Below are 27,862 nucleotides of genomic sequence, written 5' to 3'. Positions count from 1 at the left end.
TTCTGAACCTGGCAATTCTTGGCTTCTTTTTCATGTGTATGTGATGTATGTTGTGTGTCTGTGTCTGTGTTTATATTTGTGTGTGTGTCTGTGTGTATGTCGTGTGTGTCTGTCTGTGTGTGTATGTGTCTGTGTATATCTGTGTGTGTTTGTATATCTGTGTGTGTATATCTGTGTGTGTGTATCTGTGTGTGTGTATCTGTGTGTGTGTATCTGTGTGTGTGTATATCTCTGTGTGTGTATCTGTGTGTGTATCTGTGTGTGTGTGTATCTGTATGTGTGTATATCTGTGTGTGTGTGTGTATCTGTGTGTGTGTGTGTGTATCTGTGTGTGTATATCTGTGTGTGTATCTGTATGTGTGTATATCTGTGTGTGTGTGTGTGTGTGTGTGTGTGTGTGTGTGTGTGTGCCAGAGGTTGACCACAGGTGTCTTTCTTGGTCACTCTCCGCTTTACTTACTCCTCCTTTATGATGTCATCCACTGGGCTAACTCTCCAGCTCCAGTTACTGGCTTCTTCACTCACTCTCTAAGTTCTGCTTGAAAACTGAACAATTCCTTTACTTTTTTTTTAGATAGAAAGTCACTATGTTTATAGAGGAATGACAGGCACATACCAATATGCGTGGCTTGTGTAATTTAACTTCTATTTTTTATTTTTATTTTTGAGAGATGATCTCAGGTAGCCCAGGGGCTTAAGCCTGTGCTTGAACATGTTAAGCATGTACTATGCCCTAAATCCTTTCTATTCTTTATTTGATATTTTATTTTATTTTATTTTATTTTTATTTATTTATTTATTTTTTTTTGGTTTTTCGAGACAGGGTTTCTCTGTGTAGCTTTTCGCCTTTCCTGGAACATGCTTTGGAGACCAGGCTGGCCTCGAACTCACAGAGATCCGCCTGGCTCTGCCTCCCGAGTGCTGGGATTAAAGGCGTGCGCCACCACCGCCCGGCTTGATATTTTATTTTTATATGTATGGGTGTTTTACCTGCATGTGTATCTGAGCACCATGTGTGTGCAGTGCCTGTGGAGGCCAGAAGAGGGCATCGGATTCTCAGGAACTGGAGTCACAGAGTGTTGCAAGCCCCCATGTGGGGGCTGGGATATGAACTTGGGTCCTCTGGAGGAATGGCCAGTGCTTAGTCACTGCTCTGGCACTCTCTATTTTTTAATAGAACATTTTTCTCTTTGATAATTTCAGACTTAAAAGCAATGTGGCCTGACCTTATCTCCCAGCTTCCCCCTCTCCCTTCCCCCAGGTTACCCCCCCCCAAACAATCTCTCTCCCTCCTACATGCTCTTTTTTTTTTTTTAATTTTTTTATTGAGATGAGGTCTCATTATGTAGCCCTGGCTGACTTGGAATGTAGACTAGTCTGGCTTCAAACTCACAGAAATCTGCCTGCTTCTGCAGCCCAAAGGTATGGGTTGCTATGCCCAGCTCCCCCACCCCGCCCCTTTTTGGTAAACCATAGTGCTGTCTACTGGAATGCTGGATGCTCTTGTTGGCTTGGTCCTGTGTAGGTAACCATAGCTACAGTGAGGTCACCAGCGTAACGGCCGAGTCATGTGCGAAAGACAGCATTTCCCAGCATTCTTTCCATCCTCAGTCCTTGTTTTCTCTCCATGCCCTCTTCTGTGGTGTTCCCAGAGCCTTGACAGAAGTGTCCCAGGTAGAGCTGAGCACTCAACGGTCACTCAGTCTCAGCTCTTTGATTAGTAATGACTCGACATTAATTGCCAACTACTGTGGACAAAAGTTTCTCTGGCCAAGTGAAGCAGCATTAATCTATGTGCACAAATATAACTATTGAAAAGGCAGATTGCCAACATGCCCATTTGGCAAGACAACAATAATAGGTTGTCCCTAAGGTCTGTGAACTCTGGAGCCATAGTCATGGGCGTCTATTTAGATTTACAGGCAACACCAGGTATAAGGTATGAATTCCTTCCTATGAAGTAAACCTCAATTTCCATCCAAAAGTGGTTGGTGACCCCAATAAGCTTCATGCCACTATTGTACCAGTGGGTACATCTTACTTGACAAGTCAGTGTGGTGATAATTGTTTGTAATCTAGGAAATAAAGCTTGCCTGAAGATCAGAGGACAGAGCTAGCCACAGAGTTAGCCATAGAGGTCAGGCAGTGTTGGCACATACCTTTAATCCTAGCACTAGGGAGGCAGAGGCAGAGGCAGAGGCAGAGGCAGAGATCCGTCTGGATTTTTCTGAGTTCAAGGTCACACTGGGCTACATGAGATTAATCCAGTCTAAAAGAAAAACAGGAGCTGGGCTGTGGTGGTGCATGCCTTTAATTCCAGCACTTGGGAGGCAGAGCCAGGCAGATCTTTGTGAGTTCGAGGCCAGCCTGGTCTACAGAGTGAGATCCAGGAAAGGCCCAAAACTACACAGAGAAACCCTGTCTCAAAAAACCAAGAGAGAGAGAGAGAGAGAGAGAGAAAGAGACAGAGAGAGAGACACAGAGAGAGACAGAGAGAGAGACAGAGAGAGAGACAGAGAGACAGAAACAGAAGCCAGGCAGTGGTGGCACACGCTTTTAATTCCAGCACTTGGGATCACACACCTTTAATCCCAGCACCAGAAAGGTTGAGGCAGGAAGTGATATGGCTGGGAAGAGAAAGGAATATAAGGCGGGAGGAGACAGGAACTGGTGCTCTTTCAGGCTGAGGAGTTGGTGAGGTAAGAGGTGATGGCTTTGGCTTGCTCTGTTTCTCTGATCTTTCAACTTTCACCCTGATATCTGGCTCCAGGTTTTTATTATAAGACCATTTAGGATTCGTGCAATGGGTCAGTATTGTAGAATACAGGGTGTGGTGTTTCAATAAGAATGGCCTCCATAGGCTCCTATGTTTGACTGCTTGGTCCCCAGTTTGTGGAACTGTTTGGGAAGGATTAGGAGGCATGGCCTTCTTGGAGGAGATGTGTCACTGGAGGTGGGCTTTGAGGTTTCAAAAGCTTATGTCAGGCCCAATCTCTCTTTCTCTGTCTGCAACTTACAGATCAGAGGTGAGCTGTCTCAGCTGTTGTTCCAGTGCCTGCCTGCCTGCTGCCATGCTCCCTGGCATGATGATCATGGACTAACTCTCTGAAACTGTAAGCCAGCCTTGGAGTTAAATCCTTTTTTCCCCCCTGTAAGTTGCCTTGGTCATGGTGTCTCTCCAAAGCAATAGAGCAGTACCTAAGATATAAGATTTGCTGCTGAGTACTGCCATTGGTGCCATTTCTTCCCCAGGGGTCTGCACATACCTTCTGGCACAATGAAGTCTAGCTGGCAGGGAGGACATTTTCACATTAGTTCCAGCTTGATTTCTCTGTCCTGCAGCCACAGAGCTGCAGTAGTAGGATTTTGGCATTTTGTTCTGGTGGGCAACTCAGAGCAAGGGCAATATCCTATGTTGTTTGAGGTGGAGATACTCTGGGGCCTCCCTGGCCAAAAGGTCATAAGGAGATATCTGATGCTTGGAATTGTCCATTCGTGCTGTCTGTGCTCAAACCCCATTAAAATATATATATATATATATATTTTTTTTTTGGTTTTTCGAGACAGGGTTTCTCTGTGTAGCTTTGCGCCTTTTCTGGAACTCACTTGGTAGCCCAGGCTGGCCTCGAACTCACAGAGATCCGCCTGGCTCTGCCTCCCGAGTGCTGGAATTAAAGGCGTGCGCCACCACTGCCCGGCCCATTAAAATATTTTTGAATTAGCTTATTCTTTCTATTTTTGAAACTTTCAAAAATAACCTTTATTTATTTGTGTGCGTGTGTGTACACATGTATGTATATGTGTGGGCACGAATATGCCATGGTGAGTATGTGGGTCAACAGAGGAGAGCTTTCTGGAGTTGATCCTTTCCTTCCAGCATGTGGTCCCAGGATTCAGACTCTGGTTGTTCATCTTGGTGAGTAATGCTTTTACCCACTGAACCATCCGGCCAGCCTCTCTATCTAATTTTTGTAACTTTAGGCAACAATGTTGCCAAGCTTTCTGCCATTATGTAACAGGTGTCATCTTTAATCCAACTGTATTAGTTTGTTAGAGGCGTTGTAACAAAATATCCCAGACTGAGTTCTTTAAACCATAGAACTGGATGCCTTAAATAAGAGATATTTATTGTGGGGTGGTGGTGGTGGACTGAAGAGTTGGGGACTGGGAGGTTGGGGGAGTTAGCGGGGTGGGGGCTGTCTAATACCAAGTTGTTGGTAGGCTTGGTTCTGTCTAAGGACTGTGAGGAAGAATGTATTGCATGTCTCCCAGCTGCTGGCTGTTTGCTCATAATCCTTAGTGTTCCTTAGCTTGTAGATCTACATTTCTCTGATCTCTGCCTTCCTATTGCATGGTGTTCTTCCCATGTGCGTGTTTGTGTCCAAATTTCTCCTTTTTATGAGGATGCCAGGCATACTGGATCAGAATGATTTCTAAAAAGACCCATCTCCAAATATGATGCTATTCTTAAGTACTGGGGTTAGGACTTCAGCATATGGATGTTTTGGGAGGATACTAATACCTTTCTTTTCCTTATACCCTCCCCCCGCAGGTTTTGAGGCAGGGTCTCTCTCTCTCTCTATAGCTCAGACAGGTCTTGAACTCACAATGTAGCTCAAGTTATCCTTGATTTTGATAATTTTGTCTCAGTCTCCTGACTGCTAGAATTTACAGTGTGTTCCATATGGGGCCTGGCCAGATGGCTCAGTGGTTAAGAGTGTGTACTGTAACTGTGGATGATCTGAGTTTGGTTCCCAATACTATATTGGGCAGCTTACAACTGCCTATAACTTCAGTTTCAGGGAGATATGATACCCTCTTATGGCCTCCCCAGACACCCGCATACACACATGTAAATATAAAGAAAAAAATATTTTTTTCAGGAGGAGGCCAGGTGTGGTGGTGTATGCTTTTAATTTTGTCATTCCAGAGGCAAGGGCAGCAAAAGGGCTATGAGTTGGAGGACAGCTAGGTCCTTGTTTACATGGGGAATTCCCCCTAGCTAAAGCTACATAGTGAAATGCTGCTTCAAAAAAAAGGGAGTGGGGGAGGAAATTTAGGGGACTAAATTCCAGTTTGGCTAAATTGACATAGGATAAAACCATCACATGAGTCAAATATTAACATTGTCTGATATTGTGATAGTGTGTGTCACACTAGCTTGACATTTAAGCCTCATATTTAACATAATAAATAATAGTACTCCGCTTCATTTTATATGAAAGGAAATGAAACTTGATATTTATTCATAGATTGGAAAGCCAAGATTCTGCCCCCATCTGTGCAGTAAGCAGCCATCTTCCAAACTGACCCCAAATGACTCATGCCTACTGATCTTCATATTTTCGTAGTTTCACATTAAATAGGGTGGACTTGACTAATTAGTAAAACGTTAAATAAGTGATAACAAATGACTCCCAGGGTTGGATCAAAAAATAAATAAATAAAATAAGACACGGCAGGAGCAAGGTGTGTTGGTTCTTATTTGCAATACTAGCAAATGAAGGAGCCAACTAACTATCCAACCTAGGAGAAAAAGGAACAGGGATCATAGGAGAAGTAGGAATTTGGAAGTGCAGAATAGCTTAGAAAAAAGGCTTTGAAATATGCTTCTAGATACTGACAGAAAGTGTCATCTAGTGGTTAAACTGAACTTCAGAATTAGGATTTCTTCTTTTTCTTCTTCCTCCTCCACCTCTTCCTCCTCCTCTTCTTCTTATCTTCTTTCTTTCTTCTTCCTTCTTCTCTTCCTCCTCCTCCTCCTCCTCCTCCTCCTCCTCCTCCTCCTCCTCCTCCTCTTTTCTTCTGCAGAGTTTTGCTCTTTAGCCCAGGAATGCATTGTGTAGACCAGAGTGGCCTCAAACGCACAGCCATCCTTCTACCCCACCTCTTTGAGGACAGGTGATTGCATTGCCATGCCTGGTTTGGGGTTTCTTTTTAACCACTACTTAGGGCAGGCTGAGTTGGCATAAATGAATTAGAGGTTAAACCTTGTGTTATTTGCTGACTGAGAATTTGGGCTGGAGTTGGAGAAGATAAACAATAGAAACCCGATTCTGAGAGGGCAAGAAAAATCCTGACCAGTGCTCATGAAATGGGGGTGGCACTCCTAAGGCTGTCAAGTGAGGGAGATGGGCCCATTGTTTTGTCCCTACCTTCAGCCCTGTGATATTACCTTTGACTTTAAACTCACTGATCGAGCTTATTCTTTTTTCTGCTCTTTCCAAATCTGCTCATCTCCCCAGCCCCCCTTTAAAATAAGACATACGTGGACGTCAAGGAAGTTTATTAACTTACTTATAAGCAGGGTTTCATTTAGTCCTGGCTGGCTTCCAGCTCCATATGTAGCAAGGATGACCTTGAACTTCTGAATTCCAAGTACTGGAATTACAGGCATGAACCATCATGCCTGACTTGCCACCATGTGGTGCTAGGGATCAAAACCAGGGCCTTTCGCATGCTGGCAAGCTCTCTACCAACTGAGCAATGCCCTCAGCCCAAAGAAACTTTTTTATTTGGTTTTTGCAAGACACTATGTAGCTCTGGCTGTCCTGGAACTCATTGTATAGACCAGGCTGGCCCTGAACTCACAGAGATTCACTTGCCTCTGCCTCCCTAGTGCTGGCATTAAAGGTGTGTGTTGTTATACCAGGTAAGCCCAAAGGAACTTTAAAGAAGAAAAATAAGCTACACTTTTAATCTGAGAAGCTCCTGCTTTTGACTTCTGATAGTCCTTCCATAGTGTCTAAATTGGGTTTAGGATTGGACAGAAGAGGCGCTGTTGTGGTCATTCAAGTCACCCAGTCAGTCACTATCCTAGGCAGTGGAAGAGCCTTCTGGAACATCTGGTATCCCTTGCTCATTTCATTTGTGGAGAAATTGAAGCCAAGAGAGTTGAAGCGACCAGTGGTAAGAGATGTAAGTCGAGCAATTACAGCCAGGGGGTCACTTCTCTAGGTCTGAACAGGTTCTTTTTAGTGGGTTAACCATTCTCACTAGTAATGGATGGAGTGATTTGCTGGGGTTGACAGAGATTTCCATCCACGCAAGCACAATCCACCAGTGACAGCAGCATCAATCTGTGAAACCCTTCCTAAGATGTGAACTAATCCCGAGCGGCCATGGTTAGAAAGAAAAGGTTGTTGTGCTTATCATCTTCGTTTTACACATTTTTTTTAGTGTGTATGCGTGTCGGCATGCGGTGGAAGTCAGGAGACAACTTTCGGTAGTTAGTTCTCATTCCACCATGTGGGTTCAGGAGATGGAACTCAGTCTTCAGGTTTGGCAGCAAGAGCCTTACCATCTTATCAGCCCATCATTAACTTCTTTTAACTCTCGTTAAAACTTGTTGCCCTCCCAGAGGCCACTAGAGAGAGACATCAATGTACCTTTGCGAAACGCTCAAACCAACTTTCCCCAGAGGCTTCTTTTTTGTTTCTGTCCCCTTCCTCATTTTTCCCGATTTGGGATTAAGCATTCCAGGCTCGCTCTGGGCATTTTCCGCCGTCTTGTCTAGCTTGAGACCATGACTCCATCCCAGGACTGAACCAAGGCTCCTTTAATAACTATGAGACTCCCATAGAGGCCGCAGAGGCTGATCTCTCCAGTCTTCTGTGCTCCTCGGGATGGGGGACATTTCTTTGGAGGCCTGAGCTGGTGTGAAAACCCCACCAGAGGGTCTTGGCATGGTGTTTACAAACCCATACTGGACAGAGGCAGCCGGCCCGGGGACCGGCTGGCGGGACGGAGGGGTGGGGCCTCCAGGGGGCGGGCCCGGAGGGGGCGGGGTCTGCCGCGGTCAGGTGACCGCACGGCGGGCAGCGTCGTCTGTGGAGCTCCTGCTGGAGGCAGAGGCGCCGAGGGTCCGACCGGGCGGGCCGGGTCCGTCGTGGCAGCGCGGCCGCGGCCATGGGGGGCTTGAAGGACGAGCTGCTCAAAGCCATCTGGCACGCCTTCACCGCGCTCGACCTGGACCGCAGCGGCAAGGTCTCCAAGTCGCAGCTCAAGGTGGGCCCCGCTGCCGGCGCTTCCCGGGGTGGGGGGACGGGACCCGCGGCGGTGTCCGCCGGGAGGGGTGGTTGGGAACGCGGCAGGGCGGCGGTCCACACGCTTCCTTCTGGCCTCGGGACATTGCGCAGGGCCGGGCGCACTCCTCCGGTCCCGCGACGGCTGAGAAGGGTGCGCTCTCAGGGCCGCCGCGGGACTCGCAGGGCGTCCCTCTGACGGGGTGTCGGGGAGCCCGGGAGCCTCCCCGCCCCGCACCGGCAGACCTTGGGGCTAGTGAGAGCGCGTGCCGAGCAGCCCGGATCTTGCTGGCTCTCTCTGCAAAGGCCATTGCTTTTGCAGAGTCCTCGTCAGGGCTGCCCGAGGACCCCAGAGTATGAGGTACGCATAAAGGGACACTTGTAAGTTGAGTAAATCCCAAAGTGGCACTCAGCCAGGAGAAATTGGCAGCCTCTTGAAGAGTCTGAGATATAGAAACAGACAAGAAGAGCCATTCACAGGCATTTTTCAAATATACACATTTTGGATCTCAATGACTGGGTTTTTTTTTAGCCTCTTCTGGGAAGAAGTTTCCGAAGATTGGGTTTGCTTTGTATATTTTGTGCAGTAAATGAGGAAGTTCTTTTCAGTTGAGGCTTTTATGCCAGTAGGATTTGGCGTTCTCGCTTGTTTTCCTTTTGGTCTTATTCATTAAATCATAGTCTAGAAGGGCCGATGGAAATTAGCCACACACTTTTACTTTAAAAATTAATATTTAGGGGCCCAGAGAGATGGATGGCTCAGTAGTTAAGAGCGACTGCTTTTCCATTGGACCAGAATTCCGTTCCCAGCACCCACGTGGGGCGGCTCACAACTGCCTGTAACTCCAGCTCCAGGGGCATCTGATGTCTCTTGCTTCTGTGGGCAGCAGCACTCATGTGAAAATGAGCAGCACGCATTCACATAATTTAAAGATAATATTTTAAAAAGTTAATAGGCGTTTCTGGTGTACAGTTCAGTGAGTTTTAGCACATGTAGGAAGTCACTATCACTGACTAAGATTTCATCAGTTCCTTCCCACAAAGCTTTGTCATACTGCCCCGTCTCCAACAGGTGGTCACCACTGATCTGTTCTAGTTTTTCTTTTTCTACAGTCTGATATGAATAGGATCTTCTGAAGCTGGCTTCCTTCACTCAGATAAATGCCTTAGAAAGTAACCTAGCTTTGTGTGTTGTTGTTATTGCTAGGTTATTACACTGTATAGATATGCCATAGTTATCTACTTACCTTTGAAGATTTATGTTATTTCTGGTTTACTTTGCTTCTGAATAGAGCTGTATGACTTTGTTTTTAATTTTACCTACTATTATAATTTTTGTACAGTGTGTAGCCAGGTCTTGTTTTAACCATTTTGACTCCTGGTTTTTGTTTTTTTTTTTTTTTGACACAGGGTTTCTCTGTATAGCCTTGGTATGACATCTGTCTTAACCAGAGTATTTCGGCCATTTATATTTAATGTAATGACTGATATTGTTAGATTTAGGGTTGCCATTTTATGATTTGCCTTCTGTTTTCTCTCTCTCTCTCTCTTGCTCTTTTTTTTGTTCTGTGTACTTAGAATTACTATCTTGCCACTTCAAGAGGAAGGTAGAAGCTTTATGCCATGTAAAATGCACTATCCTTTCTTCTTTGTGCGTAATTGTCATACTTATTACTTTGTATACATTGGAAAACATCAATATTATTATTTTTTAACTTTCAATGAACTTAAGAAAATAGTTCATCTTTCCTCCATATAGTCCCAGGTTACCCCTCAATTTTGTTGATATGGTAGTTGAAGCTTCTAAAGTGTGACTTGTCCCAAGTTACAGTGTAAGCAGTAGCTAGGTTAGATCTAAGATTTTCACTTTTTTTTTTTTTTTTTTAAGACAAGGTCTTATTATATAGCCCTGGCTGTCCTGGAACTCATGTAGACCAGGCTGGCCTCGAACTCACAGAGATCCGCCCAGCTTTGCCTCCCTAGTGCTGAGTGTGCACCACCATGCCCAGCAAGATTTTCACATTTTAAAGCCAGTGTTTCTTAATTCTCCTTCCCTCCCCCCTTTTCCAATGGAGGACATAGATGAGATAAAATTCTGTTACTTTCATTGTACTCCATTAAAAATTTGAGGAAAAGAACCTAGGGGATTTTTTTTTAATTAAATGAAACCTCTGCTCTCCCCAGAGAACTTCCATTTTTTAAATGTCATTGTGTGTGTCTTTGTGTGTGGGTGCTTACCTCAGTGTAGTTTGTGTGTCAGCGTGGATCTGGAGATCAGAGGACAACTTTCAGGAGTCAGTTCTGTCCTTCCATTGGGTGGCTTCCCAGGACCAAGCTCAAGTCATCAGGCTTGGCAGCAAGCACCGTTAGCCCACTGAGCCATCCTGCTGGCCCCTTAGGGAGTTGTTGACAGCAACCTAGGCAGGAAGTATATAATCTCAGTTCATAGTTTCAATCACATGTTAGCACATCTGTGAAGTTGTATTTGGTCTCTCCTGTGTCTACATAAGAGACTTTGGATTAATTCAGTGTGTACATCTTGTCAGTGTTTTTGGAACTGAAAATATTTTAATTTAAATTTCTTCTTGGTGTTTTGATTATTTCATTGCTGAACAGTAGTTTTTTGCAATTAATGTATTGGTTTATTTATACAAAAATTTTTGTCTTCTTAGTGTGTATAAAGTGCCATGCTAATTTAATAAAAGGTTAGTAGTTTTAGGCCTTTAGGATTTTTTTTTTTCTCTGTATTGGGGATGGAATCCAGCATGCTAGGCTAACACTCTACCTCTGAGCTATTTCTCTAGCCCCATTTTTACTTAAAAACTCTATGTGTATCTGTGTATGCATGTGCTCCTGTATGTGTGGGTGCACATGGATACATGGTGCTTGTAGAGGGCAGAGGGTAACCTCTTGTGCCATCCTCAGGAATGCCATGTACCTCTTGCAGAAGGTCCCTCATTGGCTTGAGCTCACCAGTTACACTAGGCTGGTGGCTGTTGAGCCCTAGGGAATCCTCCTGTCTCCACCTCCCCAGTTCTGGGATTACAGCACACACCACCATGCTGGGTATTTTCACATAGGTGCTAGGGATTGAATTCAGGTCCCCCCACACTTACTGACTGAGCCACGTGCATCTCCACACAGCCTCTGCTTACTTTTTTTTTTTGCTTTTTTGAGACAGGGTTTTTCTCTGTGTAGTTTTGGTGCCTATCCTGGATCTCACTCTGTAGACCAGGCTGGCCTTGAACTCACAGAGATCCGCCTGGGTCTGCCTCCAGAGTGCTGGGATTAAAGACGTGCACCACCATCGCCCTGTACTTATTTATTTTTTCACTTTTGTAGCGCTGGAAATTGAACCCAGGGCCTGCTGCATTCTAAGCAAGCTCTTTATCACTCAGCTATACTTCCATCTCTATTTATGTATCTATTTATTTATTTTAATTTAACTTTATTTTTTTAGACAGAATCTTTGTATGTCGTCCTGAATGGGCTGGAACTTGCTGTGTAGACCAGGCCAACTTCACACTTACAGCAGTCTTCCTGCCTTTCCCTGTCAGGTGCTGAGATAGCATGTGGAAGCCATGCCTGGCTTATCTTATTTGTCTGTTCATTAATTTATTTTATGTTTATTTTTAGTGCAGGACAATGTGGGGGAATCAGTTCTCTCCTTCCACTGTGTGGGCTCTGGAGACTGAACTCCAGACCTGGTGGCCAAGCACCTTGACCCGCTGAGCCATTTTGCTGGTCTACTTTTTGTTTTTTTCTTTCTTTCTTTTTAATTAAAGATTTTTGTACTAAAAGATTTATTTTTATTCCTTTTAAATGATGTGTCGTTGTGTGAGTGCATGTGCCTAAGGAGGCCAGAGACATCAAATCCTCTGGAATTGGAGTTACAGGTAGTTGTGAGTGGGTGCTAGGAACTGAACTCTGGTCCTCTGCAAGATCAATACATGCTCTTAACTACTGAGCCATCTCTTGTCCTTCTTTTTCTTTTTCAAGACAAGTTTATTTTATTTTTATGTTTTATGTGTATGGGTATTTTGCCTGTATGTATATTTGTGCACCGCATGTATGTAGTACCCTCAGAGGCCAAAAGAGGGCATAGGACCCCCTGGGACTTGAATTACAAACAATGGCGAAACATTATATGGGTACTGGGAGTCAAACTTGGGTCCTGTGGGAGAACTTGGTACTGGGAGTCAAACTTGGGTCCTGCTTTTAACTGCTGAATCATCTCTCCAGCCCCACCTTCATAACTAAAAAAAAAAAAGTTTGCTTATTATTATTAGTGTGTGTGTGTGTGTGTGTGTGTGTGTGTGTGTGTGTGTGTGTATGATAAGTGTGTGAAATCAGAAGCGTGCATTCCATGGTATGTCTGTGGTGTTTAGAGAGCAACTTTCAGGAGTCTTTTATCTCCCTCCACAGTGGGTTCTGGGGATTGAACTCATGTCTTCAGGCTTGCATTTCTGAGCCACCTTGCTGGCCTACCATCATAATTTTTGGCACAGATGGATACATTCAGTAAGTATAGAATGGGAGCTTCTTGTGTTGGCATTGTGCGCAGTGCAGGTGATGTGGTTGTGAGACATGGGAGAAAAAGAAATAGATAGGAGCCATTGCTTTCAAAGACTTTAAATTTTGGCGTGCAAATTAAGAGGGTGTGAAATCATTAAAAAATTCCTATTTAGAGCCAGCTGTGGTGGCACATGCCTACTCGGGAGGCAGAGGCAGGTGGATCTCTGTGAGTTTTAGGCTACCCTAGTCTACAAAGGAGTTCCAGGGCAGCTGGGGCTATTACATAAAGAAACCCTGTCTCCAAAAAACCAAAAACCAAAAAAAAAGAAAAAAAGAAAATGCCTGTTTCTTCATTCCCTCTGCCCCCTGCCCATATAGACTATATTGCATAGATAATTGCCCTATCCTTAAAAGACAAGAGGTCGGCCGGGCGGTGGTGGCGCACGCCTTTAATCCCAGCACTCGGGAGGCAGAGCCAGGCGGATCTCTGTGAGTTCGAGGCCAGCCTGGACTACCAAGTGAGTTCCAGGAAAGGCGCAAAGCTACACAGAGAAACCCTGTCTCGAAAAACCAAAAAAAAAAAAAAAAAAAAAAAAAAAAAAAAGACAAGAGGTCTAGCTAGGAATGGTGGCTCACACTGGTAATCTCAACACTTTAGAATCTGAAGAAGGAGGATGACTGCAAGTTTAAGATAGTCTTGGCTGTATAGTGCTTCATGGTAGCCAGAAGCCGGTGAGCTCCCAAACCTGGCTACCTGAGTGTGATCGTTGGGACCCCCATGGTGGAAGGAGAGAAGTGACTTCTACAAGTTGTCCACGACCTCCACATGCATGCAGTGGATTGGCATACATGATATGAAGTGTAGCACTAAAGATGGGAAACACAAACAGTAGAAATGTCATTGGATAGAAGATACTCAGTTTGAAACAAAATCCTAAGAAAAATGTAATAATGTAATGACATTATTTTGGTATTGCAATTATAGACTTTCACTGAACTTGTCAGTAAAATAAAAATGTGTGGGGCCTGGAGAGATGGCTCAACCTTTACAGAGCACTTATGGCTTTTTTGTTGTTGTTGTTTTTTTCGAGACAGGGTTTCTCTGTGTAGCTTTGCGCCTTTCCTGGAACTCAATTGGTAGTCCAGGCTGGCCTCGAACTCACAGAGATCCGCCTGGCTCTGCCTCCCAAGTGCTGGGATTCAAGGCGTGCGCCACTACCGCCCGGCCACTTATGGCTCTTGTAGAGGAACCGGGTCAGTTCCTAACACCCACATACATGGTGACTCACAACCATTTGCAATTCCAGTTCCGGGGGATCCAATGCTCTCTTCTGACCTCTGTGGGCTCCCTCATTCACACACTGCACATATATGCACCCAGGCACACACATCTACAGATAAAAACAAGCAAATAAATATTAAGACATGGAGCATGTCATTAAAAACCATGTGTGGCTTACAAGGTTGTGTGTGATGTAGCAGTTGTTCAGCATTGTCACAGGGATGCTTCCTTATTAAAACAAGTGGGTACATGGTCACTGCAGGTCAGTGGTCTTCCTGAAAGTTTCAAAAGTCCCCTCTTCTCCACAAAGAAGGGAACCATTTCTGCCCTCTTTAGAAGGCATCAACTCCATTAGCCCAATCCATGATTATATTGTTAAAAGGCAGCTCATTATTTTATTCTAGTATTGATTTGCTGTTGCTCTGTTTCACAAGTTGGAATACAGAGATACTTAAGGGATTAAGTTCAGTTTCTTTTTTTTAAATTTTAATCATGGTGCTGGAGAGATACTTCAGCAATTAAGAGTACTTGTTGTTCTTGTCTGTCATGGTCCCCTCCCATCATCCCCCCCATGTCCTGTCGTGTTCCCCCCCCCCCCCCCCCAACTCACTACGTAGAACAGGCTGGCCTTGAACTCACCTGCCTCTGCCTTCCCAGTGCCCTTATTATTATTTTTAAATGTGAGACAATTTCCTGTAGATTCCATACTTTATGAGACTTTAGTAATCTGCCATTTGAAGTAGACATTGTTTTTAGGTCATGGTATGAGTTCTCAGAAGTCATAATTGAAATAGGTTTGGGTGTATTGTTTGAAATAGAGGAAATAATTACTCTTCTATTATATTTTATTTTTATATTTATTTAGGTGAGGTGTGTGAGCAAGTCACAGTGTGTACACAGAGGTCAGGGGACAGCTTTGGAGGTTGGCTCTCTCCTTTTAGATGTGGGTCCCAGGAATCAAACTCAGCTTGTCAGGCCTCTTGGCAAATGTCTTTCCCCACAGAACCATCTTGCTGGCTTCTCATTATTCTTTGTTCTGCGGTTATTTAAAAACTGTCATCACATTAGTTAGCATTTCATTGGTTGTTCCTTGCTAAGAATTATATGTAACGCCAGCACACAATAATAAAAGTTACTGCTTAACTATTTAAGAGGAACTGTCATAGTTCATCTGTACAAATGGTATAAAATTCCTAAGACTAAAAAAGAGCATGAACAAAATGAAGTCTCTTGGCTCACACTAGTTCTCTGCCTTGATGCTCCTTCCAGAGTTCACAATGTACCTTAAATTAAGACCCTTATTGTTATATAGTGATTATATAGTTATAAATAGTGTTATAAGATGTTTTTCTCTTAAATATAGCAAACTCGTGATATTTTTGCAACCTCTATTATAAAGTTTAGTTTGCAATTACGGCTTCAGTGTGAATTACATGTTAGTGCTGGAAATGCCTTAAAATAAATGTACTGGCTCTGTTTTGTTTTGTTTTGCTTTTTTGTTTTTAGAAACAATTACAGTGAGGATTTAAGTAAAAATTACTTTTAGAGGGACAGTGTTTGTAGTTTGCACCTTATTTTCTTTCTTTCTTTTTTTTTTTTTTTTTTGGTTTTTCGAGACAGGGTTTCTCTGTGTAGCTTTGGAGTCTGTCCTGGAACTCACTTTGTGGACCAGGCTGGCCTCGAACTCACAGAGATCCGCCTGCCTCTGCCTCCCGAGTGCTGGGATTAAAGGCGTGCACCACCATTGCCCGGCTACATCTTACTTTCTCAATGATAGCTATTCATTCATAGTCTCCCCCAGTAGGGACTCATTGTGTAGCCCAGACTCACAAATACATCTGTGTTAGCCTCCCAAGAGGTTGGATTACAGGACTGAACCATTAGGCTCAAAAGATTTTGAATCAGTTGTTTTTTATTCTTCAACTTGGTGTTGGTTTGCGTAGCTTTTGAATAGTATCTTGTGTTTTGTTCCCATGTAGGCATCTAGTTTCAAAAGTTTTAACCTGGATTGTTAAACTAATTGACCAGGCAAGAGTAATCAGCTGAAAACAGAAGGAAGCAAATTATAGAGAAGGCCTTACTTTGTGTGGAACTCAGACACAAAGCCGTGGTTAATTCTCATGTACTTGGCATGAATAGCATTGTGTTCCTAATCCTGCTGGCTGTGTTTCCCGCTAACCACTGCGGTAAAAGCTCTTTATGTTGGGAAATCAAAAATTCTGATTTTAAAAAGCAAGGTTAGGGGATTCAAATGGTAAGTGAGCCTCCTGAGAGGGTTGTAAGCCAGCACAGTGGCGGTCCCCACCTGTTGTTACAGCACTCCCCAGCCTTGAGACTGGAGGCTTGAGAATGAGAAGGCTGGTTTGCATTACATAGTGAGACCCTGTCTCAAAGAAGAAAGTCTGTAAATAGTTTTAATATTTTACCAAAACAAAAGAGTAAAGATAGCTCTCCAAATAGAAAGAACAAGAGGTATTTCCAAATCTTACAGTGGATAGGAGTGAGCTATGAGTTATTTCTAGTTCCTGTTCTTTGCTAGAAAATGTTCAGTGTGATAATTTGGAAATTTTGTGTTTAAAAAAATAGCCGGGCGGTGGTGGCGCACGCCTTTAATCCCAGCACTCGGGAGGCAGAGCCAGGCGGATCTCTGTGAGTTCGAGGCCAGCCTGGGCTACCAAGTGAGTTCCAGGAAAGGCGCAAAGCTACACAGAGAAACCCTGTCTCAAAAAACAAACAAACAAACAAACAAACAAAAAAATACATGTGGGGGGCTCAAGAAGGGGGACCTGATGCCTTCTTTTGACCTCCATGGGCACCAGGCACATACATGGTGTGTGTGTGTGTGTGTGTGTGTGTGTGTGTGTGTGTGTGTGTGTGTATGTGTATATGTATATATGCAGATAAAACACTGATGCACATAAAATAAATAAATCTTAAAAAAATAAAAATAAATGTAAACTCTTGTCTTATTGAAGATAATACTCGAGTCTCAGGGCACTGTTGGTGTTGTCTGTCCACCTTAGCCCAACATTTCTGATCCTAAAACTCAGAGCTCACAACCTGAGCCCCTTTCCTGTTTCCTTTGGGTCTCACTACTGTCCCACAGGGACGTGGTAACAAAGCTACAGGTATCTGCTTTCTAAACTGGCCACCACTGGCCAGGTATTTCTCATTCCTGTCCAGCATGAGGATGTCCAGAACCTTCCTCCTGTCTGTGATCAGTATTAGATCAGAACAGCTGGATTCTCTTTCTCACGCCATTCCTACCTCACCACAGAACCTGGAGTGTAGCCTGTGTCTCAGCACCTTTATTTTTTGTCTCACATTGTGGCCTGGAACTTCCTGTATAGCCCACACTGGCCTCAGACTCAAAGTGATCCTCTTTCCTCAGCCTCCCCAGTGCTGGCAGATTATAGTACTGAGCTATAAGGCCTAACTTTTTCCCTCTTGAAATGGGGTTCTAACTGCTTTGCCCAGGTTGGCCTAGAACTCGTGGATTCACAGGATCCTCCCTGCTCAGCCGCCTGGATAGCTGGGACTGGGGCATTCTATCCCTTCCTCACAGTCTTTCTTTCACTCCAAGTCTACTTTACACTGCAGTTCTCAGCAGTTGAGAGGAAAAACATTTGCTAGAAATCTGCATCTTATTAGCTTTCTTATAGGAAGAAAGGTGGTTTAGGAGTAGACTTCAGTCATTGGAGAAACAGTCTCTTTCATCTTAGGACATTTCCAGGCCTCCTGTGCCTTTTGCCTCTTTAGGAATAATTAGCTTTGGCAGGTTTGGTTTGGATTAGAAGACTGGTATACGTGTGCATGCTGGACTAGCCAGAAATGACACTAGATGGTAAAAAAGCTATTCTGGAGCGAGGGAGTGTGCGACTTAGTGGTGGAGTTCTTGTCTGGTATACAGGAAGCTTTTAGTTCCAGACCTCCTACCCCCCACCCCCCAAAAGGGTAGTTTTGGTTGTGGAGACAGCTTTGGAAAGTATTACCTTTTCACTGAATTATGGAAAGAGGTGGTACTGTCTGCCCTCAAGGAGTATAGCCCCAGCAGTTCTTCCTAATCCTAGGGTGATGCATGCTCAGCAAGGCAGCTGCTGCACTGGAGTTGAGAGACAGCTGGGGGAGCTGTCGTGGGTCTCAGTGATAGACTGAGGACTGCTGTTTGATACGGACGCTGATAGGTTGGCCTGGATAAAATTCTGTAGTCTTTTACTTGGGTGACTTTTCTGTTAATTTTTTTTGTTTATTTATTTTGTGAGTGGGGGGTAGGTATGTGCATGTGTTGGCATGCACATGGAGACTGGAGGCCAACTTGCAGGAGGTCATTCTCTGTTTCCACCATTGGGTTCTGGGGATGGAACTCCTCCGGGGTGTGAAGCTTGACATCAAGCGCCTTAGCCACAGAGCCATCGGTTCAGCTTCTACTGCTGTAATTTGTCTGCTAAATGGGGAGATTAGGACTTAGGGTACTTCTCCCTCTCCTGCTCCTTATCCTTGGTTCTTACTTTTTTTGAGGAGGGGGGCAGGGTTTCTCTGTGTAACAGTCCTGGATGTCCTGGAACTCATTTGTAGACCAGGCTGGCCTCCCGGTTTTTACTTTCTTGGCTTCTGTTACTTGTGATCAGTTATAGCCCAAAATATCAAATGGAAAATTCCAGAAATAAAGAGTTCACAAATTTTAAATAACTTATTATAGTATATTGCTGTAATCGTTCATTTATTATTATTATTATTATTATTATTATTATTATTATTATTATTATCTAAGTTATTATTTATCTTTTGCTGGGCTTAATTTGTAAATTAAATTTTTTTTTTTTAATTCGGAGCTGAGGACTGAACCCAGGGCCTTGGGCTTGCTAGGCAAGCACTCTACCACTGAGCTAAATCCCCAACCCCTGTAAATTAAATGTTATCATTGATACATGAGGTAAACATGGTAATATGGGGTTTGGTACCATCTGGGGTTTTCTGCATTTTGGGTAGCTGTTGGAATGTGTCTCCCCGAAGATTAGCCAGGAGGCTGGTTAGGATAGAAATCATATCGTAGGCACCACATGTAGCCAGGAAGTCAGTAGGAAGGCCGCAGAGGTAAACCTCAGGTTTGAGATCGCGCTCATTGCTCTACTCTACACTGTGGCTTCAGATTTTCCTCCTGGAGAAGAGGGCACTACTACCTAATTTCTCTCTCCTATTTTAGAGCCCTTCACCATACTCTTAATTTTTACTTTGTCCTTTCCTTAGAAGTCATGCGGGGATCAACCCCAGGGCAGCCTGCATGCAAGGCAGGCACTGTGCTTGAGTTTTAAGGAATGAGACTGCCTCACTAGATCTCAAGCTGATATATTATGCTTGACTAGCAATGTTAATAACTAATAATTCTGAGAGTTATCTGAAGTAGAAATTACAGTTAAAAGTTCTTTCTGGAAGTATAGTAAAATAAATTAAAAGGTGCACATACGTGTAAGGATGGTGGAGAAGAAAAGAAAAAAAATCTTGAAAAATTTCGCGTATCTTTGCCTTAGCAATGTTTGTTGGCTGGTTTCTCATGCAGTACTTGAAGTACTTTGTTAGTTTTTTTGAGTTTGCACAGATGGATAAAAGACCCTGTCTTTAAGGAATGTGCACAGTGGTACAAGTCACAGATGAGAAACCTGTTGGAATTTTCTTCTCACGGATGGCCTTTTTTTTTTTTTTTTTGGTGGGAGGAGGACAGGATGTCACTCTGTAACCTGCAGCTCATTATGGGGTCCAGATTGACCTTCAGCTCTTGGCTGTCCTCTTGCCTCAGCCTCCTCAGTGCTGGAATTAAAGGTGTACACTGCCACATTTGGTGATTATCTTTTCTAATATTCCTTTCCCAGTATCTATGCATACATACGTGTGTGCAGATACCCAGGCATATGTATGTATGCATTATATGTAATATATATATATATTATAAAATTTGAGACAGACAGACATGCTTTTATGTAAGTAGGATCTTATTTTATATGCTTTTGTGACCTCCCTTCTTAAGCATTGTGTTGGGAGGGAGCACCTTTCAGCATCATATCTCACAGATACAAATCCCGTCCTTTATAGCACTTGTGAGCTGTTCCATAGTGTTAATGTTGTTAATGTATTGTTTTATTTTACTGTTTTTTCATTCATAGATTTTTGAGATGTTTTGTTTCTTTCAACCATGCTGCTAAGCATGCTCCAAAGCATAGGTCACTTCTCGGTCGTCTCTGCTCCCAACAGTAATCGTCTGTCCCCGCCTGTCCGTTGTGCTGTAATCCGGACAGCGGCTCCGCTTTCTCCAGCACTGGGCGTTGGCAGGTCAAAGACTGAGTCTGTAAGCAGTTGATGCTGTGTCGCTGTTTAAGTATCGGATGTTACTCAGCAAAAAGGAAGTGTATTTTAATCCCTATTAGTAAGGTTAAGTGTATTTTCCTACCATTTATTTCTTCACTGATTTATTTATTTTTGAAGTAAAGGAAAGGGTAGGAATTGATCTTTCTGTAGTACACTACAAGATATGAAATCACAGAAATAAGAAAGTCAGCTGGGCATGGTGCCTGGCACACTCTTGTAATCACAGTACTTGATGGTAGAGGTAGAAGGATCAGGAGTTCACAGTCACCCTTGGTCAGCCTGGGCTTCAAAAGACTGTGTCTCAAAAACAAAACAAAAACCAATATCCAGCCAGCCAAAAACATCCAACAAGAAGAAGAACATCAACAACACCCCCTCCAAAACCATCACACAGCAGAACAAGCGCAGATCAGAGAACAGTCTTCATGCAGTATACATAGTTTAGGGCTTCTTTTTGAGATAGGGTCTCACTAGGTAGCCCTGGCTGGCCTCGAACTCACAGAGATCTGCCTGCCTCTAGCTTCTGAGTGCTGGGATTAAAGGTGAGTGCCGCACACATAGCTGTAACTCCTTAGCTGTAGTTTCCTTGTAAAAACTACTACTACCCTAACAAACCATGTTTAAAACATTCTTTTAAATATAGACAGACGAGGGCTGGTGAAATGTCTCAGTGGGTGAAGGTGATTGCTGCCAACCCTGACGACCTGAGTTCGGTCTCTGGAATGCTCCTGGAACACACATGGGATGGGAAGGGGAGAGCTTAGTCCCCCAAGCTGTCCTCTGGCCTCCGTGCTTCCACCGAGGTACACGTGTGCTTTCCCTCTTCCCAGGAGACAATAAGATGTTGAGAGCCAATGCGGTGGGTCAGTGAGGGGCTTGCTGTGGAACCTGATGGCCTGTTTGATCCCTGGGACTCACACGGTGAAAGGAGAGAACCAACTCCTACAGGTTGTCCTTTGACCTCCACGTGTGTTGTGACATGCACACCCTCTGCCCCCACCCCACCCCCGCCACAGGCACAATTAATCAATGTAATTATTAATTAATCAATTAAACGATGTAATCAACAATTAAAGATGTAGAGAAATGATAAGACATACCAAAAATCACATACAACAGCCAACTTTAGGCTTCAGTTGTCCAGTCTTAACCTGAACTTGGAAAATAGCTTATATTTTTTTTTAGTCTTCAGTTTCCTTTGTGAGTTTAATATCCATGCCCATTGCTCATTTTTCTATTGTATGTTCGTTTTTTTTTTTTTTTTTTTTTTTAATTTCTAAGAGTGGTTTGGCTATTGTGGCATTAGCCTTTTTGTTTGCTTGGATATCTTTTTGTTGAAAGAGAAATTTTAAGATTTATGAGACGAAATTTACCAGTGTTTTCTAGTAAATTGTTGATGAAGTTGATGAACTTACCCAAATAATTTATTAAAGGCTTTTCATTTAGAATGTAATTCAGCGGCACATTGATAGTTCAGTGGTGCATTGTCCATGGACAGCATCAAGACATGGTCTGGGCTTAGAAAACCTGCCTTACTCTATCTCTCAGGGTTGTGCTTCTGCTGGGTCCTTCCTTGGCCCCAGGCTAGTCATTTTGTAGCACACAGAGAAAGCAACAGTAAGCTGAGCTTTCCTCCTCAGCTGCAGATAGCATCTGAGATCCTACCAGCATTGGGAACAGAATAAATGTTGTGCAGGACTTCGTTGGGCAGGATGGGTTGGTGAAGATTTCCTCAAATTTATGAAGAATGACCTGTGCTGAAGGGAGGGGGGAGGGTCGAAGACATGTTTTTAGTGAGGTCATCATGTGGGTCAGTTGGGAGACTTGGGTTCTAGTCCCTGCTTTGTTACACGGCATTGGGTGACTTAGGTCAAGTCTTGGGCCTCAGGCTTTTTATCTGTGATGTAAAGAAATAGAAAGCTGAGTGCGGTTGCTTACACCTACCTATAAATGCCAGCACCTAAGAGGCTGAGGAAGCAGGATTGCTCTGAGTTTAAGATCTTCTTCACAGCAAGAACCAATCTCAAAATCCAACCAAACCAAAACAGAAAGGGGAGTGGACTTTTAAAATGGTTGTCATTATTATTAAAATATTAAGAGTTTTACTATTAAGAGAACTTTTAGAAAGAACTCATTCATCTGTCATTGAAAGCATTCTGGATATTGCACAGCATGTGCTATGGGTATGCGGTGAGGGTGAGTGTGCCTGAGAAACTTGTAGAGTAGTGTAGTACACGAGTTATGGATAGCTTGGGCTATCCAGCTCGAGCAGAGACTGGTTTTGGGATTCAGGAAGAGCTAACACTCAGGTAGAAATGGAGGTGGATGGACCTCACTCAGGGAAGCCCAGGAGAAGGGGAGTTCCAGGGTTTGCCTGAGATCTAGTGTGGGAACTTGCTTGGCTGGGTGTGTAGTGTTTGTGCAAAGCTCCAGGAGAAGCTGAGACTGGAAAGGTGAAGTGAGCTAGCTTGTGGGCAGACTTAGTATGGAACTCGGTACTTGCTGGCTTAATTCTAAGTCTAATTCTGTAGGCTTTTGGTCATGTTCAGACAATGTACTGTAAGTAGCATTTGAAGATTTATTTGTTAAAAGTGTCTAGGATGGTGATTGTATTTGGACTGAGGGTTTTTTTTTCTTTCTTTCCTCCTTTTTTTCTTTCTTTCATTTTTTTTGAGGCTGGCTAGAATGGAGATTATTTAAGTGAAGCAGGCAAGACACACAGCAGGGATAAGCAGGAGGAAAAGCTGTTGGCCCAAGGGGAAAATGACTCCGTGGGGAAAGGGGGCAGGACTTCTAGTAGACAATGCCTTTGAGGCAGGGCATAGTCAAAGTAGGAAGTTGGTCATTCTGGCTTATTGTTAGGAAGAATTTTCTGGTAACTTGCCATTAGCTTGAAAATTTATAACTCAGACAGGAATTTTCGTGTTTTAAAAAAGATCACCCATTATGAATTACAGTTCTGTAATTGTGCTGGTTCAGACAAGTGTTTGGAATAGAGGTCCCCACCCCCTTTTCTCAGTGCTGAATCTTGCCCATTGCGCACATCCTGTAAAGGGAAACGTGTGTGACTCGGGGGTACATTTCAAAGAACCCTTTAGAATCTCTACATCTTTGGAAGGAGGAGGGTGAACATTCAGCAGTAGTGTGTTCGGTAAAACTCTGTTTAGTTGTCCACCATCCTTGATTTCATTTTTATGATCGCTGGGGCAAAATGCTTACAAGGATAAATGCAAGCCATGAACAGAAGCCACTCACACAGGTCACCTCAGAGCAGAGGCCCTGCAGGGCCACAAGCAGGCTGCCATCAAGGGCCCAGAGAGATGAGTTTCTGGCATGGATGTGGATATTTTATTGTGTAACAATGATTTATTCTTCAGACGAGAGGACAGGGAGCAAAGTTGCTTAGCAATCATGTGGGTGCTGAAAGAATGGCCTTTGGAGGAGCAGGCATTTGAAGTGGGATAAATTCAGCTTTTTCAAGCAGTTTGCAAAGACTCCTGTTAGAGCAGTCCATGCCAGTCCTTTTACAAATTGGGGACTTGTAGTCTTTTTTGCTTCTGATTGCTTTTGTTTGATCTGTTTTTTTGGCTTTCTCATGTGGAGAAAGGGCTATGCTTATGGGAGTGGATTCCTCATAAGCCTGTCCTGGGAGAAGAGGGTTTCCACACAGATTGGTTCTCGGTTTGTAGTACTTCTTCACCACAGGGCTTGACTCAGCTCTGCTGAGTGCTGGTCATCTTGCCGGGCCCTGGGGAACTAACTGAGCGGTGGGGCTAAGGGAGCACTAGCCCACCCCTGCAGCCTAGACACAGCACGAAACACATGTGTCTTTGGGACGTGTCTTTTCACAGGCAAGGCAGTCAGTCTACCAGGAGAGAGAAGGTGGTACAACGAGGAAAGACTAGAGTGATCTGTTTCTGCTCTAATCCCAGTGTCATGACATGCAAGATGGATCTGGGCACACCTTCTAATCCCCAGGTTTACCATCTTCATTTGTGAAAATAGCCACTTTCCCTCGCAGTATTTAGAGTGAACTAGTGGACGGTGTGGGTCTACTCTAAAAGGCCCAGGTTGCTGTGGAGGTTTATGAAACTCTCCGATCTTTTTACTAGCTTGTATTTTGGGCATCAGAATTTTTTACTTTTTTCTTTTTCTTTTTAATGTGTATGTGTGTGTACATACACACGTGTGTGCCCATGATTGTGGAGGCCAAAGGAGAACCTCGGGTGTCATCTTCAGGAATAAGTTAACGTCTTTTGAGACAGGGTCTCTGTTGTCCTGATACACACTAGTTGGGCGTGACTGGCCGGCCAGCAAGCCCCAGGGATTCCTGCCTGTCTGCACCCCCCCCAACTCCAACCCCCCCCCCCCCCAGGCTGGGGATACAAGTGTCATCGTAAGTAGCATTTTTCATGGGGCTGGCAATGGAGTTCACGTCCTCATGGCTGAGAGGCAAAGCCAGTTTACTGACTGAGTGACTTCATAAGCCCTAAACTCTGATTTCTTTATACTCTTTTAAATTAAAAACAACAACAACAAAACCACACACACACAAAACAAAAAAGGGGATTGTCTAGGCTTTTAAAATAATTGTTGATGAAAGATAATACCCCCTTTAAAAGTTTTTCATTTAGCTCGTATTTTTTGTTGTTAACCTTTTTGAAGACTATTTTTTCTAAGTCTTACTATATAATTAAAAAAAAGAAACGGTAACAAAGCTGAACCATTGACTAAATGATAACTCTTCGGAACTAATCATGAAATGAATTTGGGTTAACAATTAAGCATTGGGGTTTTTCCTTCCAAAGTTTAGATGTAATCCCAACTCCTCATTTTATATTGAGGACACTGAGACCAAGCCAGCCACATCACCCCGAGGCCTGGGTCTCCTCCACAGTGCTTGTTACTGTAGTGTGACGAAGTGTGGGAAGGTTGGTGAGAGAACTACCTCAGTAGTTGGAGGTAAACACAGCTGTCCTTGTGTTTACCAAGAGTGCTTGCTGCTCAGCTGTTCAGTGCTGAAGTCTAGCGTTCTCATCCAAATCTTCAGAAGCATGGGGCAGACGGGGTGCCTCCACACATGAACAGCAAGCAGCACTTTTTTTTTTTTTTTTTTTAAGTAGAGCAGACTGATCTGGTTTATTAGGGAAAGTGGGAATTCCTGAGTGTGGGAGGGGCTCTGTGAGAGGAATACCCAGGAGTAGCATTCTTTCAGAGAACCGAAAAATCAAGTTTATTACTAGACAGTGCTGGGCAAGAGATTATGAAACCTGAGTTCTGGTCTCAGTTCTGTTTACTAGCCTTAGTCAAGAAAATTCTGTTTAATCTCTTGGAGCTAGTACTTCCTGTTTCTAAGATGAGAAGGCGATAAGATGGCGCCCAGGGCCCATGGCAGGACTTCAGTGGAGTCCCTGAAGCCCAAATGCAGGGAACAGGGTGGGCACAGGAGAGACTGGTGTTTTCTTAGGGCTTTGCTTTAGGTTTTTAAATTTAATCTTACTTTAAAAAATATTTAAGAAAAATTTATTCGGTTTATTCATTTTATTTTGTGTGTGAGTGTTTTGCCTGCATGCATGTCTGTGCACCATGTGTGTGCTTGGTGTCAAAGGAGGCCAGAAGAGGGCATCGGATCCCTTGGAACTGGAGTTACGGATGATTGTGAACCATGTGGGTGTTGGCAATCTAACCTGGGTCTGCAAGAGCAACGAGTGTTCTTAGTTCCTGCGCCATTGTCCCCAGCTTGAGCGCTCTGCTTTCATCTGCTGTCTTTCACGTCCTGTTCCTCCATATGGCATGTTCTCTCTTCTCTCTTGCTACTCGGAAGTCACCCTTATTTATCCTTTTTTTTTGAGGGCAGTGGGTCTCAAATCTCAAATGTCCCAGGCTGGTCTTGAACTCAGTTGTGGATGACTTTGAACTGATTAACCTGACTTGACATCTAAGTGCTGTGTGTGGTGTATGTCATCCTGGGCATCAATCCAAGGGCCTTGTGCATGTTAGCAAAGAACTCTGCCAACTGAGCTGTTTCCCCAGACCCCCACCCACTGATCTTTTTAAAGTGTGTGTGTGTGTGTGTGTGTGTGTGTGTGTGTGTGTGTGTGTGTGTGTGTGAAGGGGTGGTGGTGATGGTGGTAGTTTATGTTCACATGGGTGCATGCACATGTGGTGGCCCAGAGTTGATGTTAAGTATCTTCCTTGCTCTGCATTCTGAACCCCAAACCAATTCCAGCTAGTCTGTGCAGCCAGCTTGCCCCCTGGATCCTCTGTCCCTGCCCCCTGAGTGCTGGGATTACAGGCAGCTGCCATCCCCGCTCTCCATAGGGCAGGGGTCACAAGCTCCTGTACCCACACCCTGCCTTTTTATATGGGCGCTAGGATCTGAACTCAGGTCCTCATGGCTGTGCAGCAAGCTCTCTGAGCCATCTCCCAGGCTGTGATTAGGCAAATTTTTTCTTCTTGAATTTAAACAAAAGAAGAGGTACAGAGTGTGGGTACATAGTTCAGTGTGGTAGAGTGCTTGCCTAGCATGTATGAAGTCATGGGTTCAATTCCAAGAACAGGAAACAAGAAACTAGACAACAAAAACAAAACTTTTTAAAAAAATTTATGTATTTATTTTGGTTTTTTGAGACAGCGTTTCTCTGTGAAATAGTCCTGGCTGTCCTGGATCTCACTCTGTAGACCAGGCTGGCCTTGAACCCACAGAGATCCGCCTGCCTCTGCCTCTTGAGTGCTGGGATCAATCAAAGGCGTGTGCTACCACCGCCCGGCCTTTTTTTAATTTTAAAGGCGCTGCTGTGAATCCTTGTCTTCTGTTCCTGGCCTCCTATCAACCAAATCCATTCCCTCAGCGTTATTGGTTTCCTTTGTATTCCTTCAGAATTCCTTATTTTTTCCTCTCCTTTCATTTATCTTTTGACACTTGAAGACTATGCCCTTAAAAAAATGTGGTTTACCTTAGAGTTGTTCTTATATCAGTACACAGTGAGGTCATCGTGATTTTAACATTTTATAGACACACCATAATTTAACCAGTGGTTGGGGATTTTTGCTTGGTAAAGTCCCAAGTGATTTTTATGTTTAGATGGTCTTTGAGCCTGATATGAGAACTTTTCTTTGTCATTTTAAGCACTCTGCAGTCTTGAAATCAGTCCGTACAAAACCTCTTTGGGGTGATTAGGGTATACTTGGTAGAAAGAAGAAAACATATATTTAGGATTTGCTGACTGAGGTGTGCAAGGCTGCATGAAATCCCCACTCACTGTGTTCCTCTCAGAGGCTCTACTGTCAAGTACAGGGCCTGTTTGAGGGACACAGCCTGTCTTGTAGGGCTGGTACAAGTCTGCACTGCTGGGCTTATGACCATTAGTAAACTGACTTCCTTAAAACTGGTAGAGCGTGTATGAAACGATCTCCACACAGATGACGCTTTGAGAAACAAAACCAGTATAGAAAGAAGATATGCAAATGTTCTTTTTATAGCTTAAAAATTTTAATCTAAAAAATCCTAACTGAAAAAAAGGTGTATGCACAAGGTGACTTCCTTAATGAAGTTGAAGATGTTTATGGAGATGCATGTGGCTCTTTTTTTTTTTTTTTCTTTCTGAGACTTGATTTCTCTGTGTAGTTCTGGCTGTCCTGGCACTCTCTATAGCCCAGGCTGGCCTTGAACTCAGAGATC

The 27,862-nt window shown here is 43.8% G+C and overlaps 1 protein-coding gene and 1 pseudogene across 1 annotated transcript in view; one reads left to right on the top strand and one right to left on the bottom strand.

The window, feature by feature from the left end:
* LOC128123848 (tudor-interacting repair regulator protein-like) overlaps positions 1-7,910 on the bottom strand; it is a 42,796-nt pseudogene extending 34,886 nt beyond the window's left edge.
* Swap70 (switching B cell complex subunit SWAP70) overlaps positions 7,806-27,862 on the top strand; it is a 64,906-nt gene continuing 44,849 nt past the window's right edge. The window contains exon 1 of the mRNA XM_052712117.1: positions 7,806-8,007. Coding sequence (XP_052568077.1) covers positions 7,909-8,007 — 99 coding nt within the window. The 5' untranslated portion in view covers positions 7,806-7,908. The remainder of the gene's footprint in view (positions 8,008-27,862) is intronic.

Source organism: Peromyscus californicus, unplaced genomic scaffold, assembly GCF_007827085.1.
Source record: "Peromyscus californicus insignis strain IS unplaced genomic scaffold, ASM782708v3 Scaffold_4__1_contigs__length_199733344, whole genome shotgun sequence".
In the NCBI taxonomy this organism is placed as follows: Eukaryota; Metazoa; Chordata; class Mammalia; order Rodentia; family Cricetidae; genus Peromyscus; species Peromyscus californicus.
The sequence above is the reverse complement of the archived record's forward strand: the minus strand, read 5'-3'. Positions and strand labels throughout refer to the sequence as shown.